This window comes from Tetrao urogallus, assembly GCF_951394365.1.
Source record: "Tetrao urogallus genome assembly, chromosome: 13".
In the NCBI taxonomy this organism is placed as follows: Eukaryota; Metazoa; Chordata; class Aves; order Galliformes; family Phasianidae; genus Tetrao; species Tetrao urogallus.
Window position 1 is genome coordinate 5,031,611 of NC_136826.1, and position 20,362 is coordinate 5,051,972.

At 46.9% G+C, this 20,362-nt stretch overlaps 1 protein-coding gene across 1 annotated transcript in view; it reads left to right on the forward strand.

Annotated features, from left to right (window-relative positions):
- GAB3 (GRB2 associated binding protein 3) overlaps positions 1-20,362 on the forward strand; it is a gene marked incomplete at both ends in the record, with an annotated part of 50,321 nt that overhangs the window by 15,182 nt on the left and 14,777 nt on the right. The window contains one exon of the mRNA XM_079542113.1: positions 19,939-20,242. Coding sequence (XP_079398239.1) covers positions 19,939-20,242 — 304 coding nt within the window. The remainder of the gene's footprint in view (positions 1-19,938; positions 20,243-20,362) is intronic.

Genomic DNA, 20,362 nt, shown 5'->3' on the forward strand with positions numbered 1-20,362 from the left:
TTGAAATGAAGACTTCCTCAGGGTTAAAGAAGGTTAAAGAAACCAACTAGAAACTTCTTTCTGCAGTAGAATTCAAAGCAAGAGATACAATTGCTGGTAAGAAAACAGCAAATACGCGCAGCGGTGGAAACCACAGAGCTGGAAATCAAGCCTCTGCTGAGCTGGGTCAGATTCTGTGCTTGATTACACTGCATGAATAAATTATTGGAAGGCACACATCAAGCTTTTCAGAAGTGAGAAAATAATTAAGATTTACTTTTTGCCAGGCAGACCAGAAATGGGCAGAAGAGCGTGACACCATTAGTTTGCCGTGTTACTGGTTTATGGGTGTCTTTTTAGTAACAAAGTTAAAAATATCCTGTTGCTTCCAGCATAGATTGTAAGAATTTTAATATTGCATGAGTTGTCGAAGTATCTCAATCCATTTTGTTTCGCATATTACCTTTTTGATGATGATGATTTGACCTCACAATAAAAAGTGAAACAGTATATGAAAGGTAGGGTAAATGGAAATTGGCAGCAAGCAGTCCTTTCTTGATATGAGAATTAAAAAGTGGCACAAGAATTGCTTCATCTAAACCAAGAAGCAGATAGAAAACCAGAAAAAAATAGTAAGGTTGCTTTTTTTTTTTTAATATCTGCTGGAACCCAGCTGCTCAAATGTTGCAGCTTTTGCCTGTTGGCAGCAAAGGCCGAGCAAAACTCTTTGTGTTGTATGCTGTATATACCAAGACCATCAGAAAAATTCTCCCTTGCCTTCTTTGGAAGCTTTGTCAGTTTCCTCCGTGACTCAGGGGAAGCAGCTCCCTGAGATTTTGCATTGGCTTCCAACACAGCAAACAAGAAAGTATTAGCATGTGATTCTTCCAGGCCATTATAAAAATGATTTTCTAATAGAAAAGGCTTTTATATTATCAGTAGTTAAAATTTCTCTCAAGTTCACATATATCCTTGACTCTTACCGCATCTCTTCTCCTGCCCTTTAAAAGCTTCCTACATCCATCAGCACCACAGCCAAACTTGTTCTCCAAAGGCCAACGTTGCAGCCATGTATACTGCATGGCTGAAGCACCTCCATGAAGTTCTGTTTAAGAGTCCGCTTACTTGCCAGAAGTTGCCAAGTTCAGCACTTCCGCATCACACATCTTCCTTCTCACCAGCAGGTGCTTGACCACCCAGTTGGCTTCATTTGCACTGAACAGTTAGTCTAGGAGGTTGAGGAACAACCTGGTTCATTGAACCATTGTGGCACAGACCTTCCTTGTGCACTTCATCCCGGCGAGTCACATTTACAAACCGCTTCTCTGAAAAACACGGTGAGAAAGAGTCACAAGCGAAGGAGAAGAGTAGGAGTAATCCCGCATTCGGATCTAAGTTTGTGTCAAGTGTAGGATGCAGTTTAAAATAAGAAGAGATAATAGTTAGGGTTCTGTTGTTTCTTTCCACCTCTTTGAAAAGTCAGCTTTGATAATATTCCTTACCTCTCAAAAAAAAAAAAAGCAAATTCCAATGACGGACTTTTGCTGAAGTGTTTCATTGTTAAAATTAACCTTGAAAGTTAGCATGCTGTTTTTCATTCTGCATTTATTTCTATTTTATTTTTTCTTGTCTGACCAGAACTGGGTAGCATGCAAATGTCTTCTTGTGGTTTAAACAAATAAGCCGTGAAATCTAAAAATGGAAAGCAGTTACTGCTTTCTGTGTACAACCACTGCTTTCAGATGTCTCTTTTGTGTCTGCTACTGCTTGTGACTACGGCTCCATCTTTACTCAAAACTGAGCAGCTTTCTGCATTGTTGGGGAGGAGGGATCAAAGGAAGGGATTTCACTGGCCTGGTTTTTTCCTTGAAAGGCAACTCCCACAATATCCCTGCCCTGGCAATCAGCAAGGACCCACCGTACGGCATGAGGATGGACCTTGCCTTTCCCTGCAGAACAGAGAGGATTTGTTATTCAAAATGTCAACTAATCTACAGTAGAAAGCTACAAAGGTTTCAAACACAGTGCCCATCCCTGAGCTCCCTTGCCAACACCCGTGGTTCTACAGTTGTGCTTCCTGTGTGCTGCTCTCGGCACTGTGGCAGCGTGTTACACCCCAGTGACACCACACACAACCTGTATTCTCAGCTGGGACCCTTCTGGGAACACGTGCAGGCATTATTTCAGCCTTCACAGGACAGCATTTCCCTCCTCTCTGTAACGTGGCTACCAGACTGCAGACAGCACTTTGCATTGGTACGTTTTTGTGAAAGCAAAAGAAAAAATAATTCATTTTATTTTTCCTTTTCTTCTTTAATGTGTTAGTTTATTTTTCTCAACTTGGAGCTTTTGCATTGAGTTGAGCTCTGAGTATTTTCAGTTAGGATAAGGCACATGACTTTAAAGAACTGTAAGCTATGTTAGCTTTTCTCTTCCACTCCCTCGGTCTGTGCCCTGCTGAAAGGCCTGATAGAGAGGTTTTTTAGAGGATAAATAAACACTAATAAAAAACTGACAACCATTCTCTTTATTTTAAATATATATTATCCTTTACATTCAGAGTTGTTAGGCATTCTTTGCACTTTGAGAAGTCTCCAGAGGCTAGTTCAGTCATTCATACAATTAAAAGTTAAGCATGCTTAAGTTGAAACCACTTTGTTCTTCGTTTGTGATTAATCGGGTTTCTCACGTTGCACTTCAGCCTTTGGTTTGCATACTTGAGGAGTATTTGGTTACTGAGATCTCCTTTATAGTAATGTTGAAGATCAAAATATGGTAAATTTGGACTCTTAAGAGAGAGGGAGAAGTTGAAGACATCCAGAATCCTTTCCCGTTCGTTATGAAAGTAGTATAGTGATAACACTATAAGGAGCTCCCTTTAAAAAAAAAAAAAGCAGATTATGGATACAGATGAAGAAAGATGAACTCACAACATTTATTAGCCTCAAATGGATCTACAGATCGTGTCTGATGATATTCTGGTTGGGGTTGCCTGTTGTTTCAAGGCAGCTGTGCAGGACCTGTCCCATGGGAAGCATGTCCCACAGATGGAGAAGCATCTGCACTGAGCTCAACCTGAGCATCTGCTAGGTGGCTGAGAATTGTACTGATTTGTTGTCTTCATATCTATAGGTAAAAAATAAAAGTGTGATTCAGAGCTTGGCTTCAGCTGACCCATGGGCTGAGCTGCTGTTTGTTTTTGTAATTTCTATAGTTACACTGGAAGCACTCTAGGCTTTAGTTATTTTGACTGCTGAAATCCAGAAATAACTAGTTGGAATAAAAGTGTTAATAGCCTGATGGCTGTGTGAGTCATAGCGCAGTGGCCTTTGAGACAAAAGAGAGATTGCTCTGAGCACAGCAGTGGATAAAGCCCTTCCTCTGCACAGCCTGACTGCAGGTCAGATTTAAACTTCCTTACTCAAAGCACAAACAGCTTTTCTATTTCTACATCCCAAGCTCCCGTACTCCAAGATCCCTCTCAAATCCAAAGAAACTGAATGGACCGCTGCAAGGCCTGCAGAGGCAAACCCTGCCTGGTGCTCATTGCTCATTGCTGCCCCTCAGGGAGATGCCTTCTTCTGTCCGGGGAGAAGTCAGGCATTCCTGTTGGCTTTGCATGGCCTACTTGCCATCCAATGTTGGTCATCCAACATTCAGCTGAGAAAGATTTCCTCATATCTCACACACACATTTGGGTATGGTGCTTGCATGGCTTTCCATGGTGCCTTGCATTCACGCAAGAAGAGGGAATGTCCACTCAGTTTCATGACACTATACCCAACATCTACATTTCAAATGAATACTATGAAATTGCATTTTTCAGAAAGAAAAAAAAGAAGGTGGTTTAACAGCAGTTTGTTGGAGTCAAGATTCTCACTTCATCTTGCCAGGCACTGAACAGGCTTCAGGTAGTGAAAACGGTGGGGAGGACTTGGACTGCAGCCCAAAGGAGTCAGGCTCAATTCCTCAAAGTATTTCAGTTTAACTGAAGCTAAAAGACTGTTCCTGAACTTGCTGTTAAGACTGTGAGTGCATTCTGGAGCTGGGATCTAAAGTGGGAAAGCAAGTGATTTGGTTCTAAATGATTTGGCTTTTTTGGTACCTTCAGGAAACAGGCTGCATCAAAACACTTTCTGTCAGGTTGAGTTTGGGAGGTGAAATAGCATGCTTATTCTTTAGGATAAATGAGTATCATATCCTTTGGGATGCCTCTCAGGAGCTCTAGAGGGCCTTTCCTAATGCTTCCAACCGTCCTGAAGCCTCAGGACCAAAATGCTCTAGGGTGTTTGTTTGTTTGCTCTGCACTCAAACTGCTCTTATCTCACATCACTTTTTGTGGGACTCAGCTAGCAAAAACAGTGCCTGTGAACTTCACGCTTCTGCTTCTAGCTCCTGACACAATCGCTGCTTCTTGCGCTCTGCAGATGGAGCAGATCGTGTTGAGTTTTGTTGTTACTGTGAAGATACGGTACCATGGGCACAGTTTCCTGCTCTGTGGCCAAGCCAGGAACTGGGTCAAGCAGCAAAAGCAAATTGTTGTCTCAGTATGAGAAGATGTGCGTCTTTGGGAACGGGGCATGGGCCAAACTACAGATCTTTCTTTTTTTGCAGACTTCAGGAACTTCGAAAGAGCACATGCAGATATTCAGCATAATCAAACACTTCTGCTGACACTAAATTTGCCTGCTGCCGTAAGAGTACCTTGATGCTGATGGATCACTCAGAGCCGTGGTGCAGGATGCCCGGCTGAGTTTGTGTCAGAGGACTGAGTTTGGAAAAGTTGGCAAATCCAGCAATGCTTCACCTTGGGGAGTGAAACTGCAGGGAAAGGGAGCTGAGGTCTGAAGCAAGTCTGAGCAGCAGGTGCTCTGTTTGCAGCTTTGATTTTCTAGGGTAGCAGAGAGCCTTTGGGGAGCTGAGCTGCAGTGTTTTGAATTGACATTTGTGTTGATTCTTTGGGGAATCCGCTGTTGGTTTTGGGCTGGTAAGGCTGCTCTCACACCTACGCATGGCATTATGTTGTACTGCACCACAGGCTTGCTTCACACACCCTTACCGAAGCGTGAACAATCATGTACATGCCACTAGTGTGGTCTTTTCGATGGCAAAAGTGATATGAGGTGTAATTGCATATTGGTCCTTAAATAAACAGGGAGGTGTGTCTGCAGTCACCCGTTCAGGCTCTGCTAACAGGGCAGGAGGGAAAAACCCACACGTATGAGAAACTCAGAAGAATCTGTTGACGTGAATTGTTCTCATGGTACTTATGAAGATATATGGTGGTTTCTTACCACACAGCAACCAAAAGAATTGGTCAAATTGTTGGAATGAAAATGAGATGAGAAGGACAAATTACTCAGCCCTCCGATGCCTTTAAATAGTGGGTGAATAGATGCTCTGTGCTGTGACAATCCATCACTCTGCTTTTGACATAAGTGATTGGGGTGGAAAAGGAGCACTGCACGCAGCGCCATTTATCATGGGCTGCATGTTTTCTTCAGACTGTTGGCACCTGTACTTTTATTTTCAGCTGCTTCCCTTAACTAGATCAATCCCTTGGATAGTTTCCCTATGTACAGCATTAGTTGATGATGATGAGTGTTACCACAGATTTTGATCACAATTTAAATGAGAAGGTAAAAATCTTTACATTAAATTAGAATGTGTTGATATCATTTTTTTTTCTATGGGTACTTCTCAATTTTTTCATCAAAATACAGTCATTAGTTCCTGTCTAATGGTTTACCTCTAAATGTAGTTTTAAGAAAAAATCTGGCACTTATTTTTGCAAATGAGGATGCTCTGTATCTCTTCACAACTACCTCAGCCTTCGTGTGGCTTAGTATACAGTTACTCATGTTTTTATATTTACATTTTGAAGTTAGAGAGTAAGCATTATGCAAAGCTTTTACTCCCTCAGTAGGGATTATTTTATGTGACTTGAAACAAGCTGCATTTGAATGAAACTGGAATTCAGTAGAACTGCACAAAAGAATTAAAGCACTTAAGATTAATTATTTATGTGAAATTCCCTACAAATAAGCTAGATGGTTTTTATACAAAGTGCAATCCCTCTTTGATTGCACTACTTTTCTTTGTCTTAAAAAACAATTTGAATACAAAATTCCAGTTTCTTTTATGCTGTTGTTTAGGAAGAAGTATGTGGAACGCACATAGGAGCCAGAACTGTAGTGCTAGCTGATGAACTGTGAAGCCCATTGCAGCTTCCTTCAGCTCTTTAAGAGAACTACTGTGCACTTTAGCCCAAGCCCTGGGCTCGATGTTCCCTTCCATGCCATACTACAAAACCATGTTGTAAACCACCTATGTTGACATTCATCCTGAATTTCCTTGAAGCTAAAAACCTATGAACGGTATCCATGCATGGAAGTGCTCAATGCATTGGTCTTGTGTTTTAGTGCTTGCAGCACAAATGTGATGTGGCTTTGGGTAGCTGGGCTTTTGCTTGTCAAGAACAGCTGGCTCCATTATGACTTAACCTCTCTGAAACATTCACTGGGGGAAGGCACAGATACAGCCACTGGCTGTAGGGTGGGAAAAGCCCTCATCCCAGGAGAGCTGTTGAGGGAGCAGACAGGGCTGTGGCCACACCACATGCACATGGCATCTTCAGCAAATTCTGCTTGGAGACTATGGGCCAGAGGGGTGCTAACCTGCTTTTTTCAGCCCAGGATCCTGCCCACCAGGTGACAGTATGCTCAGCTGTTTAAAGGATTATAAGTAAAAAGCAAAGATCATTCCTACTGCAAATTTCAAAGAGAATCAGAAGCAGCCAGTTGAGTGAGTCACACAAAGAAACTAGTGCACATGACTTGTGCACAGTGATTTTGCCTTCTGATGAGTAAAATACAAGAAACATCTAAAAGTCTTTGTATAAAATACGTATTTTCTTAATTTTTGGGGATGTTCCAGCATTTCAGCCAAATGACAAGAGGCCATCTGGGTTAGGCCATGCTTTGTCTCTCCCAGTAATGGCACAGTGTGGGGATAGGACAGCAATCACAACATTTGCACTGGAGTTTACTACCAGCTTTTACTTCACTGGCTATGGCTGGAGCTGGTTGGCACTTCTTTACCTGGTAGCAAGTGGAGATCTTGCAAGGACCACCGTGAGCTCCCGTGCACTGGCTGTGTTTGCAAAACTCCTAGGTTTCAGTATTTTTGTCTTGCACAACAGGGTGATGGATGAAGACCATCAAAGAGTGCCACACAAGATCTGCACCAAGTCCTTTTTGGATTCCCACTGGTGCACAAGTTTACCAGACTGAAGGCACTAGCTTCCATCACTGTTCAAAGAGGAGCTCCAGACTTCTCCTATGTGCCCCACAGTGCCAGAACAACAGCACAGCACAGGCCTTGGGCTACTTCACCTCCTCAACCATATGGTGAGCTGAACACATTTGACTTGCAATGCTGCTCATGAAGGCTGCTTTTTAAAGTCAGGGAATGTAATGGAAAGATGCACAAGAGCTGCTAAAGGTGCAATGAGAGCAGAGCAGCTCTTTGCCGCAGCCCCAGAAGACTGTGGTAGGGAAAAGCTGGAGGAGGGGGGGAGGCTTGCACAATGCAATTTGCTCACATCATCCCAAAGGATCAATTTTCAAGCCATTATCTACTTTCCCACACGTGCAAGCACATGTACCTCACTGATCTGGGAAGGATTTGTGCATTACCACCTGAGGAATAAACATCCCTGTAGGGACACCATTTGCTTTAGGGGCTGTTAATGGCTGCCCAGGCCCCGCTGCCCCACCAAGGACAGCATGCAGTGCTGTCCGCTTATTTTTCACTGAGGCACGTCCAGTGTCTTTGGGGTCTTTTAAATCTGTCTTCAGCCCAGACACAGAGCTGAGGCCTTCTCCATTCCTAAGCCAGCCCGACAGACACAGCTATCTAGCAAGTCAGACTAGCCCTCCCTAGCACAATCGCAGGAAGTTATTCCAAGCCTCAGACAAACCCCATTTCTATCTCTGGAAGAGTAAAAGGTCAAAAAACACCAGGCTGTAGCAGTGCCAGCAGCAGTAATCCCAGCAGCCCCAGCGCAGCTGGAGCAAGCTGCGTCCCTGCAGGGCAGGGCTGAGGCACTGGGGCTCTGGGGGCTCGGTCACGGCCGGCCTGGGCCCACAGGAGGCCCAGCAGGGGAAGGGGAGTGCAGCCCCCGGGTTGGGGAGCCAGGTCACAGGGGAGCCAGCGTGCTTGCAGGCCCACCCGCCCTGCTGCTGGCTCCCAGCCACCTCCCCACCCGCTGCCGGCAAGAGGCAGCGCAATTAGCACAAGTCCTGATTAGCTCCTTCCCTACGCTCACAGTGTGCTAGCAAAACAGGAGGTTTCTGGGGCTCCAGGTCGTTCTCCAGCAGCGGCTGTGTGGTCCCGGTCTGTCCAGACCCAGGAAGGCTGTGCTTTGGTCCCTACTGCAACACAAGGAATCTCTTGTCGATCCCTGCTGTCCTCACAGGGTTTCGGGAATGGCACCTTCCCTCCTGAAACCCCTTCCCTCCTGTTGTGTTGCTTTCCTTTCTGTTTGGCACTGGCAAGAAGACCCTCCCAAACACCGCAACAACCAGCCAGGGCCTGGTGATGCTGCAGTGCATCTCTCCCCACACATGCCTGTTTTGTTTGTCCTTCTGTTCTTCTCATTCCTGCTTTTCCGAGTTTCTTGCTGGTTTGGGTCTCCTTAAGCTTTCACTTTAGCTTTCCTTTTGAAACCTCTCACAGTCACCTACTTCTGCTTTGCTGCTAGGACAATAACCCCCGACACCAGCCCTGTTTAAACACAGCCCTCATCTTTCCGCATGCTGCTGCCTGCAAGCGGCACAGCTGTGCTGCTGCTGAAGGCTGACAGCAAAGGGAGCGGGGGAAACCTTTGGTAGTTGAAGCATTTTGCTTGGAGAAGTGGGAGAGTCCAGGCAGGGCAGAGCGTGGCCACACGGACTTGTGGACGAGTTGTGCTCTCATTCCTCACTGTTCTGGAAGCAGTGGCACCCGTGGAACACCAGGAGGTTTTGGTCATCTGCTGCGTGCTTTGAGCAGATCCAGTATACGAGGGTGTCTCAGCATTCGTGCTATTGCGTTCTCCTTCTTCGTGGATCTTTGCCATGGAGTTAGATGAAACAAAAAACACTTAAAAACTGAAAATGGGGTTATATGATTTCAAAAATCACAGAGGAACTCTGAGCTCGCCTGAATTTCACTTCAGATCCTGTTTAGCAGTGCAGGTTGACAGCGTCAGCATTAGCATTAGCCGCTCTTAAATTCACTTCCTTCTCAAGCACATGCAAGTGCTGCAGGCTGCACTCTGGACTGCGCATTTTTGGATCTGAGAATTTAAGAAATTTTGTCTGGATTAGGCAGAAGAGAATGACTTTAAAATCAGTAAGAAGCCATCTGGCAAAGCCTCCCCATCAGAGGAGAACAGAGCTGCTGGAGTTGCAGCCGAGTGTGCTTCAGGTGCCTCCTTTTGGGGTTGGGGGGAAGAAGCGCTGTGACAGTGCTGCTGGCACCCGGACCAGCAGCAAGTGGTGCAAAGGCACAAGGCAGCATCCCCATCCTGAGAGCTGGCTGGTGGCTTTTTTTTCTGGGCGTAGTTTGACGTGCATAAACTCATGAAAGAGGGGATAGGGGAGGGATGAGAAAAGAGAGAAAAGCTGCAGAAAAGCAGAAATAAACACTGTACTTTTGAAAACGACTGTGGAAAAACCCAGCTGGCTCTTTGTCCTCACTTTTGTAACAGTAACATTGATCCTATTTCACCGTCCCACAAGCACATTCTCTGTTCATAGTTTTACTGCTAAAAAAAAGGGGGGGAGGGGGTCTGGGTAAGCTGCACACCACTGCTGCCTGCCTCCCAGTTTACCAGTTTCCATTTGCTACGGATTTAGCTTTTGGTGTTTAGTAGATCAGTGCTCTGACAGGCTGAAAAATGATGGAAAGGGAGCTATTACCGTTCTCCCACGTTGCTCATATTTGAGATACTGTTGAGAACGTTAATTGCACGTTGTTCCTGATAGATCAAGCTGAACTTTCGTTTCTGAAATCTGTTTTCACTCCCAAACCGTTCCACTCTTCGTGGAGTTTGGCAGAGAGCTTCACTCCTGCTGCGCTCACACAGAGTCTGCATTACAAAATACTGATGACTGCCCGAATGTAACCCCACAGAGAAGGCACCTGCTCAGGAAAACCGGCCCATCCTCTGCAAGCTGCAGCAGGGAGGTTGGAACCCTGTCATGTTAGTGCCATGCTGAATTTTGGCTTTCCACACCATAGGGATGGTCAGGCTGAAGGGCACTGACTGCTGCCCATGGCCGGGGCCAGGAAGCAGCTTTGGGGCACCCTGGGCTCATGGCTGGTCTGGGTGCTGCTGTGGCACTCAGGCTTCCAGGCAGAGCTGCTGTTTGGCAAGTCTGGGGATTTCCTAGGAATAAATCACAGCACATAGTTGTTTTCAGAGCTGCTGTGATCAGAGTGCAGATCTGCAGCATGAAGGCACTCCAGAATTTGGAGCATTGAGGCAAAAGCATACAACGTGCCAAATGTGATTGTTTTCCTTTTGCAGCCCGTTATATTCAGAGGCTGAGGAAATGATTTAATATTTCTGAACATGTTGTGATTTCATCGCTGGGTTCAGCAAGGGAAGTTTGAGAAGGCATGCAAATTAAGATAAACATTTAATACTCTCTTGGTGCTGGATTTGCCATGCTGCTTTCTGACTGTGTGGCTCAGGAGTTACAAATGAATAGCAGCACCATGCAGAGGTGCTAGCCAAGGGCACAGAGATGTCTTCAGAATGAGCCAAGGCTGCAGCACTGCACTAACAGGGGTCTGAGGAAACTTAACTGATCTGCAGCTTGCAGCTTGAACATCCCGCATCAGGAGGGGAGAAGAAAAAGGACTGAGAATGAGCGATGCAGGTTGGGAGCAGTGCCAGCTCTGGAGCACCTCGCTTTGTGTGTCGATGTGAGGCTGGCAGAGAGCAAAGCAGCACAGTGAGAAAAAATGCGTGGGTCTGCAGAATTTCACAGGCAGCAGCGTCGTCCCACTGCAGAGCAAAGAAATGTGCAGCTCGCCCCAAAGCATGGCAAGTTTATACGATGGCTGTTTGGATACTGGGGCTGACTGGAGTCAGCTGACTTGGTGATGCACACCTCGAGCTGTTGAGCTACGAGCCCGCAGCATCGCCCTGCACACCCTGTTTGCTGGGAGGAGACATGGGACGCAGCAGCAACAGAAGAACTCCGACAGCTCCGAGAGGATTCTTAAACAAACAAAAGAAAACCTGGCACGGGGAGCTCTGTTTATATTTTTCCTAACATTTATGTATTTTAAAATAAAAAATGATGGGCAGGAGATGTTGTGTGTTATGAGCCATATGAGTGATGACCACTTTTCCACAAACTAAGGAGAAAGAAAAAAATAATTCTAAAAATGTCTAAGAACCAGCTCAGTCTCCTGTGAAATGTAAAGCAGAGAAGATTAATTTAGAGGAGCTTTTAAAGAAGAAGGAAAACCAGTTCTTAAAACGCACCGCTGCCTAGCAGAATACCGAGGGGTAAACTAGCCATGTAGTTGATGGCAAGGCAGCTGAAAACAGCAGAACTGCAATCAAAATAGATGTCTAAACTCCCTAGCACTGGCTTTCTAACACCGTACTTTGAAATGAGCAATTGGGTGAAAACCCAGCTGTCCTCCTGCAGTGCTGTGCGGCTCAGCCTGGCCCAGCTCAGCCCCCACACACCCACAGCAAAAGAGCTCGCCCCATGCATTTCAGCCCCATGTGTATCACTTGGTTTCACCCACACACTTAGCATACCCTTAAGTACAGTTATGATTTTTACTACAGTGTGGGGCAGATAGCACCCAGCTGTAGGAGGGCCTCTGTTGCCGTGATACAGAAGACGTTTGCAGTCCAGCTGCAGAAAAGTTGGGGCTGGGGGCAGCTGGTGTGTAACACGCATACCCAGGTTAGACCCACAAGCAGTGAGTTCATTGTCTGATGTATCTGATAGAAAGGCTGCTCATCAGTCTGAGACAGATTTTCTTTATTGGGATAATTCCTTCAGCTCGTGTTTCCATTTTTGGGAATCTCTCAATTTCTCAGTGCTTCCTGTCAAGAGGAGGACCTGGCCCTCTCCAAGCAAATGGGAGCTTTGCCATTTACTTCAATAGAGTCTAAATGTCATCTCAAAGGCCGGTGGCTCCCACGGGAAGGACTGCAAGCCAGCACATAGATCCTAGCAGAGATCTCCAGTGTCTGCACAACAGGGAGTGCACCAATCTACTGGAACTAGCGCTCCTCACACAGCAGGGTCCAGAACTCTTCTGGGCACTGGTGGTTACTGCTGTGATGTTGGACCTCTCTCTTTTTCTATTTATCTCCATCAGAAAGGTTGGTTCTTGTTTCCAGTGCTCTTGGCCTGCTCCCCAAAACAAGCCCTCCCATGCATGTGGCCTCCTCCCCGCTCTGCTGCTTCTTCCTTCACTCTTCCTTGCTCCAGGCAATTCTGGGAGAGAAACAGAGTGCAAATGTCAAAACCTTTGCAGCATGAAGTGGGGAGTTTGATGTGGGTGCACAAGAGATCTGGCCCACGGTGGATGTGGAGATGTGTGTGACACCAGCCCATCCCTGCACTGAGCCATGCTGTCATCGTTGGACAGAAGTGTTGCAGCGTAAACATCTGTGGCTTTCTTTCTGATCGTGCCGGCCGCTCTGGTTTTCTTCATCAGATCCAGCAGGGTGTTGTTGAAGAGTTGAGTTACCAAAAAAAACCACCAAAAAATGGTGTTGTGGTCCCCTACTAAAAGAGTCACTTTGCCCAATTTCCTGTTTATGTTCCTTCTCTTCAGAGCCATAGCATCATGTGAGCTCAGACAGTTATAGATAGGCTGCATGACTGTTGCTGACCTCACACCACATGTTCAGTTAACAAGGTGAAACAGCAAAATTTGTTCTGTTTGTGTAAAAATACTAAGAAAACTGCCAGTTCTCAGTAGAAGAGAAGAGAGAGATTCCAGATAGCCAGAGGTGGGGTTCAATCTCTAGGCTTGAGGAACCTGCAGCTCCTTCTGGGCAATAAATGCTTTGCACATCTGTATTTATATTGTGCTGATGACTTACAAGGAAGGGGATTAGCCCCAAGGTGAGTTTTTCTTTCTTTAGCAGGGGAGTTTTGGAGCTCTTCCATAAAAGCTATTAGTTTAGCAAATTTGCTAAAAATTTGTTCAAACTTCAGTCTCTTCACTGTATACATTCTGCTACGTTTGCTTCCAAAAATAACCAGAAAGTCCTTTGACTTCAGTATCTTCAGCCATCCCTGAATGTATTCCCTGAACAACTTGCAGGCAGCCTTGCTTGTAGTAAGATCTCAAGGATCCACGCAGAGCCTTGTAAAAATCCTTTCAGATTGAGCAAGAGTTTTGGATTAAAGCCTTTCCAAGAACTTGAACTTACCTCTAGGCAAGATGCTATCTCATTACTGTGTCTGTATTAAAGAATTTATTGCAAACAATTTAGAAAGATCTGAAAGGTTTCCAGGCTTTTACATAAGTTTTACACAGGTAGTTTTCATGCAGCTGTAGGAATCCCTGCTATGCTGCATGAGGTTTCAGTGGCCCCTTTTCTGCTGACAGAAAATGAAGTTTTGATGTTAAACCCAGGAGGGCCTGTGAAAATGTGTTGGTTTCTTCTTTCGCCCTGTTCTGAACTGATTTCTGCAAAAAGCCCAGCCCAACCCCTCGCAAGAAACCAGGATTCTGCTTTGCAGCTGGTGAAGGAATGGCAGTAAGCCAGAGGAGTGGGCTGCTACCCGCTGCCCTCTGCCATATCACGGGTAAATAAGGATTTCAGAAGGAAGAGCTGCACCACAGCCTGCCCAAAGGCAAACAGCACACAGGGGTGAGTGCACAGCTCCAATGTGAGGCAGGCGTGCTGAGCATCAGGAGCGCAGCGTGGCTCTGGGAGCAGGTGTACCCATAGCAGGTGAACTGGTCAATGCGTATGTGCTGTGTAACAACCCTGTACCAGCTGTCAAGTGACTCAGGGCTCAAGGTGAAAGAAAGCACTCTAGAAATTCATGCTGTGTTCAGGATGATAATAATAATGTCATTTTAGATGCTGCACATAAGAGTGCTGTGAAGGAATATGGAACTAAAACTCTTGGCTGGCTGGTGAGGCTGTAAACATCCTCGTGTGAAGGGCCCAGCCTGTGAGTCTTCACTGTCAGGGAGCTTAACTGCCTGCAGAAACAGAGCAACAGCCAGGAGGTGTCATCTGGGGGGCAGTGAGGAGGGATGAGTGCTTTGCTGAGCCTGCCCTCGGGAAGGAAGAAGCGTGCCCCAGCCGAGAGGAGGGCCTTGGTGGGAAAAGATGCTTCGGTGTCTTTAAAGCAAGCCTGATCGTTCTGGGGCTGTCTTCTATTGCTGGGATGTCTCCTCTGAACCACAATCTGCCTGACATCTCTGTCAGATGTGAAAAACAGACAAAATGAGAAGGTGGGGAGAGCACGGGGGTTGTGGTAGGACAGGGTGTGACTGCTGTCCACAGGCAGGGGCAGGGCCCAGGGCAGGCTGCCTTTGGCTCTGGCTAGCTTCTTGTAGGGCCATCAAGACAAGTGACGGGCTGCTGAGAGTGATGGCAGCCCAGGCACAGTCCCACCTGTAGGCACAGACGCCTCTTCTAAAAGCCCATGAGACCGTCTTCCCTGCCACGTTGATCCCAGTGAAACACAGACGGACACATTGGTGGAATTACTTTCTGTATTTATGAGCGATGTCATTTTGAATTTTGCTTTCAGAACTTGTTTTCTTATCTTCTACAAGGTTTCTAAGAACCTAAACCTCCCATGTTTCAAGGTCACTATGCCTTTGACCCTCTGAACCCAACTGTACCCATTTGCTTTACAAAGAATCTGCATGTTTATCAAACAGCAGTGACTCATTCTGTTGCAGATGTTTCCATATGTAAAGCACCATAAATATCATGGATTGGGATGTGGAGCAGGCAGTGCGAAGATGTGTAGGTTAGCAGGCAACATTTGAGTCTGGGTCTTTTTCTTTGTTATTTCAGTGTGTGTCATTTTTTCTGCACAGACCGCAGGCTCCTTTTTATGAGAAACAGCAACAAAGGAAAAGCTCCCTGGTTCTAAAGGACGTCACTGTCGATGCTTTATGACGAAGCTTTCACTGTATTTACAGTCCAGGAAATTTTTAGGTTTGCATTTTTAGTCAATGAGTGTATCTGCACCATCTTGCAGAGAAGGTATTTCCCCTTACACTTCACACCTGTGGCATCTCCTCCGAGGAGAGCTCGTGCTGCCTTTCCTGAAATAAGATTCATTTAGAGTCATAGTGAAACTACCATGAGCAGATAGACAAGTGACTCAGTAAGTGAGTCACTGCTTAGCAGATAGAAATAGAGTGTTAGACGGTAGTCTGTCCCAAAATCATTGCATTGTAGTCCAAACTGCATTTCCAACCTGTGCTGAGAGCTGCTGGGAGTCCAGCTCTCAAAGACATGGCTTGGCACAGCCAAGAAGGGAGCAGCCTTTGGGAGCATCGCCAGTGGCCAGCTAATGGAGAAAAACTGCTGCAGAAAATGTCTCTTTCTGCTCTAGAGGTCACATTAGTGCTGCACGCTGATGGAGGTGGAGGAACAATCCCAAAGGAGGAGTATTCCTCTCTGGAATTGAATGTATATTGATTTTTCTTTCCCAGCCGTAAACTGTGAGTTTCAGCCCCTCACTGATGAACAAGGTGGTAACTTCAGAGCAGAGAATAGGAGGAAACAGCAAGCAAGAGAGACAAAACCCAAGCTGAGCCCGTGGGTGATGGGCAGGGAGCTCAGCTGTCCTCAGCAAAGGGGCACGCAGGCGGTCTCATTAAGGAGATTTATTATGCAGAGCTGATGGGATCCGCCACCCAGCAGCCAGGACTGAAATAGCAAAGCCGTCGCTCCAGCTGGGGAAAGGCTGGGTGCTTTAAGAGGTCTTCTTCATCTCAGATTTCCGCAATTGAGCTAATTGCCCAGCAGGGCAGGCAGACAGTCTTTGCTCCTGCAAAGTCTGGCAGGAGGAGCGCCCGGCGGCATCCTGGGCTTCTGGAGCACGAGGACTCTGTGGTGAGCTGCTTTGACCCTTCCTAATACTGTGCCCTGTAGGTGGGCAGCTCCAACCCTGCTTTTCACAAGGCTGTCCATGTATGAATTTTGACTTTCTCTTTGAAATCATTTATAGGAAATGATATCAAGTTCCACCTCTGTTTTTTTTCCCCTTAAAATAAGACAGCTAAAAATAATTCTTTGAAATCTTCTGTCCCAAATGCTGGCACTGCTGCAGGACAGTCACCCCATGGTTTTGCTGGCGGCCATCCCCAGGGATACCCTGTGGTTTGGCCTCAGAGGGTGTGTGGCTCAAAGCCAGCCTTGCTGTCCTGCTCTCCACTGAGCCCTTGGCCTTTTTTCCACTGGACCTCCTCGTGGGACCGCACACTACCAGCACGTGGCTGCTGCTCATCCTGCTGCCCTCGCCATCCCTGTGGCTTTGCTCTGTGCAGTAAAGATTATCCTCATGGGGGAGTCATGAGCATTAACTTAGCTGGTAAAGAACATCAAAGTTTTTGGCTATTCTGTGTTTTGTTATTACAACCAGAAAAAAACCCAAAACTCATAGGACACGTAATATTTCAAGTCAATTTACCTTGTTTCTACGTGCTCAGACACCGGTTATCTCACACCAACACGTGTTCCCTGGCGGGAGGTAGGCAGCCTTGGCTGAAGCCCTCCTGTGCCGGCTCCCAGCTCCCACTGTCCCCTGTTTACCAGCTGGCTCTTGGTAAAAACCTCGCAGGTTTGCTTGTGGCCTGTTTTATCTGGCACTGCCTCCAGCACTCCTGCACAGCAGCTGCCCATGTGCAGCAGCAGCCCGTGTTCAGCTCCATGCTGGAGACACCAGGGTGTGTAGGCAGCTATCGATTTCTTAAAATCCCTCCCAAAATGAAACAGAGTCACTCCTTTCCCCTCTAGAAGCAGCTCTGCCACATCTAAAGTGAAAAATTCAGAAGTATAAAGAAAACACTGCTAGTCTGTGCTGACCCGAGCCACGGGCTGGCACCCAACCAGCGCCGCCGCAAGCTCCGGCTTCCTTTTGGCACCGAACGCTCCCACTTATGAAGGGCAAATGAAAATTGTTCTGGATTGGCACTGGCTCTTGTCTGATTACAGCTGTGCTGTTCTGATACAGCCTTCTCACAAACAGCACTGCCCAGGATGGAGGAGCACAGCCGTGGTGCGGGGCAGCCCCAGCCGGGATGAGGATGAGGAGGAAGGCTCATGCTGCTCCACACCATGTCCTGCTCCATGGGACAGGTCACAGCAAAGAACCGGGCCAGGCAGCACCTAGATAAGCAAAAATGGTTTGAAGCACAAATTTTGCAAGTAGAGCTTGGTGAAAGCTTCAGGATGGAAACGAGCTATTTTGGAGAAGGGAGTGGTAGGACTAAGAATGTAAAATAGAGTAAGAAGTGGGAGAGATGGTGCCCACCCTGCAATGGGGGATTCATCAGTTTCTGTTGGTTTTGCTCCCTTGGCAGCAGGTAAGGAGCAGCCCCCAGCAAAGTCCTCAGTAGCTCACCCTCCCCTTGCACCCACGCTGATTTTGTTATTTCCACCTAGCCCTATCCTCTGACCGCACGTGATGACCAGTTTCTCACTCAGCATCAGTGCCGCTCTCCTCTCCCAGCAGTGTGAGCACCAGGCAGCCCCCCACCTCCACTCGCTGTTCCCATCATCCTGCTCAGGCTGTCTGCCTGCAGGGAGCAGGACATCAGGCCGCCCTTTGGCTCACACAATGCGCAGCTGTGCCTTTGGCTCTCCTACTGGTTGCCCAGGTTCTTCTGAATCCTACAGGCCTTTAGACTCACTAAATCTTCTTCCAAAGGTATTTCTCTTCCTGTTGCTTAGGGGTGAGAATGTGCTAGGAAAGCTGACCTGGCTGTCCCGGTGCATCTGCAGGATATGCACGAAGCATGCATGGTGCTCGGATTGAGGGTGGTGGAGGTGTGAACTCCACCTGGGACTGTACAAAGCAAGATGTCTGCTGAGCTGTGCCCCACTGTTGGAATTAGCTACTTAAGGAAGCATTTTCTCCATAAGCACTTCTTTCTTTGCTTCCATTTCTTTTATTTTTGGGTGGGGGAACATTTTTTTTTTCTTGGCTCCCACACAATATCTTGGGCAACTTGGGTAATTATCAGTAATCTGATGTTACCTCCAGCTAATTCCAGCAGAGACTAAATCTCTTTCAAACCTGGTCAGGTCATAAATTTGCTTTGTTCAATACTTTGCACTTCAATTCTGCTTTGTGTCTGTTCCAATACAACCTCCCCTTTGAGAGCCACTCCTTTCCCTAGGCTGCTGCACACTCATTCAGCCTTGCAAGAACTCTAAATACTGCAGCCTCTGGTTCCTGGGTGATGTTTTTGATTTGTCCTTTGCTTTCAAAATAGATTAAAGAACTGCCAAGCTGAGTAGATATATTTATAGATAAAATATTGTGTGAGTATGAAAACACTGAAAAGCTTTGCCCTGCAAGAAAGCCTCTTGAGTAGAGAAAAAAACAACCACTTTTTCTTGACTAATGGCTATTTTTTGTTGATTGTTTTCATCATCGGTGTATCCACAGGAACTGCAGGTGAAATGTGTAGTGCTGATCCCTGAGTGTCCCAGAAAGAACTTGTACATGTTAGTGAAAACATCCTGAAATCAGCTGTTTTGCATCAGGGCCAGATGGTTGGATCTGACAGTTTAAAAATGGTCACTCTGAAAAACAAGCGTGAATTTGAACCCACGCTGTTGCCCAGGTCTGCGTTGTGATGAATCGCTTTGCAGTGAGAACATGAATAGCACTCAGGCAGGGAGGTGGTCCTGGTTGTTCAGATGATTCCTTGTAGAACTCGTAACTGCTGCAGCGATTAGAGCAGCCAGCTGTATGCTGTATGGTGCCTGTGCACCTGAACGGCATGGGAGCCCCTTCACCCCATGGAGCCAGGAGCCCCAGTGCCATTTGTGTGGAGTTGGATGAGGGCAAGCTCCAGCAACTTTTTTCAGCTTTCCTCTGCAGAGCTGAGCTCAGGGTGGATTCCGTCTGGCGCTTGAAGTAAGCGTGTTGGTGACAGCTCTAATCAACACAGGGACACTTATAGTGCTGATGAGCTAAAACAGCTGCTGTAAAAGTGGGGAATGTTGTTTTGTTCCTAGAAACTTGCATGTGGCTTAATGAAGTGATGCAGCATCTTTGTCCTCCCAGAGCTTCATTTAAGCCTGTACAGGATCCATACCTTCAGCCATAGCAGCTAAGGAGGCGTACTGACAGGGCTTGGTTCAGGTTAAGAGTCACTGGAAGCAGCATCTGTGTAAGCAGATGTTGTTCTACACTGTTTGGGAGGTTCTTGTTTAACTTCAAGCACTACAGCTCCCATAAGGTTAGTTCTGGGCTTCCAGATGTAGCTGACAGCTCATTAACAGGTTTTTACTGCCCCTGGAAACCAGCAGGTCACCTGCAGGCCTCACTTTGGGCAGGAGATCCTTGTTGCCAGGTGTTAGTTTATGTGCTACAGCATGCAGGGTGGGCCCAGATATTTTCATTTCACAGAGGGAAATGCATTATCTCTTCCTGGTTCACCCACGGCAGCTAAAGGCAGGTGAAGCATCAGAGGAGCTGCACCATGCTGGCAGGCCGAGGGGGATGAGGAGGGAGAAGCCTTGTTCCTCATGGCCTCCCAGCTGACAGCCCTCTGCCTCCTACCGCAAGCACCAGCTGATAGTAAGCACTTTGGATGGAAGTCACACTTCAGCCAGCTTAGTGAAACACTCGTAAAACCTGAGAGAAAAGCAGGCGTGCGTGCGATTGCTGTGCTACGCTAATGGGGCCCTGTCTGTGCTGCCTGCAGGCCTGGCGGAAGCGCTGGTTCGTGCTGCGCAGAGGGCGCATGAGTGGGAACCCAGACGTGCTGGAGTACTACAGGAACAGCCACGCCAAGAAGCCCATCCGCATCATCGACCTCAATGAGTGCGAGGTGCTCAAGCACTCGGGGCCCAACTTCATCAAGAAGGAGTTCCAGAACAACTTCGTCTTCATCGTGAGAACCACCTACCGCACCTTCTACCTGGTGGCCAAAACTGAGGAGGAGATGCAAATCTGGGTGCGCAACATCAGCCAGATCTGCAACTTCGGGCATTTAGAAGATGGCACAGGTAGGACCGTGCTTGTCTTGGGGGCTGGAGGCTGCTGTGGGTTTGGGCTCTTCCATAGCATTGCTTGGGGCAAAAGGAAACGTAGACCGTGGAGCAGCTCTGAGGTGATGCTAGACCCTG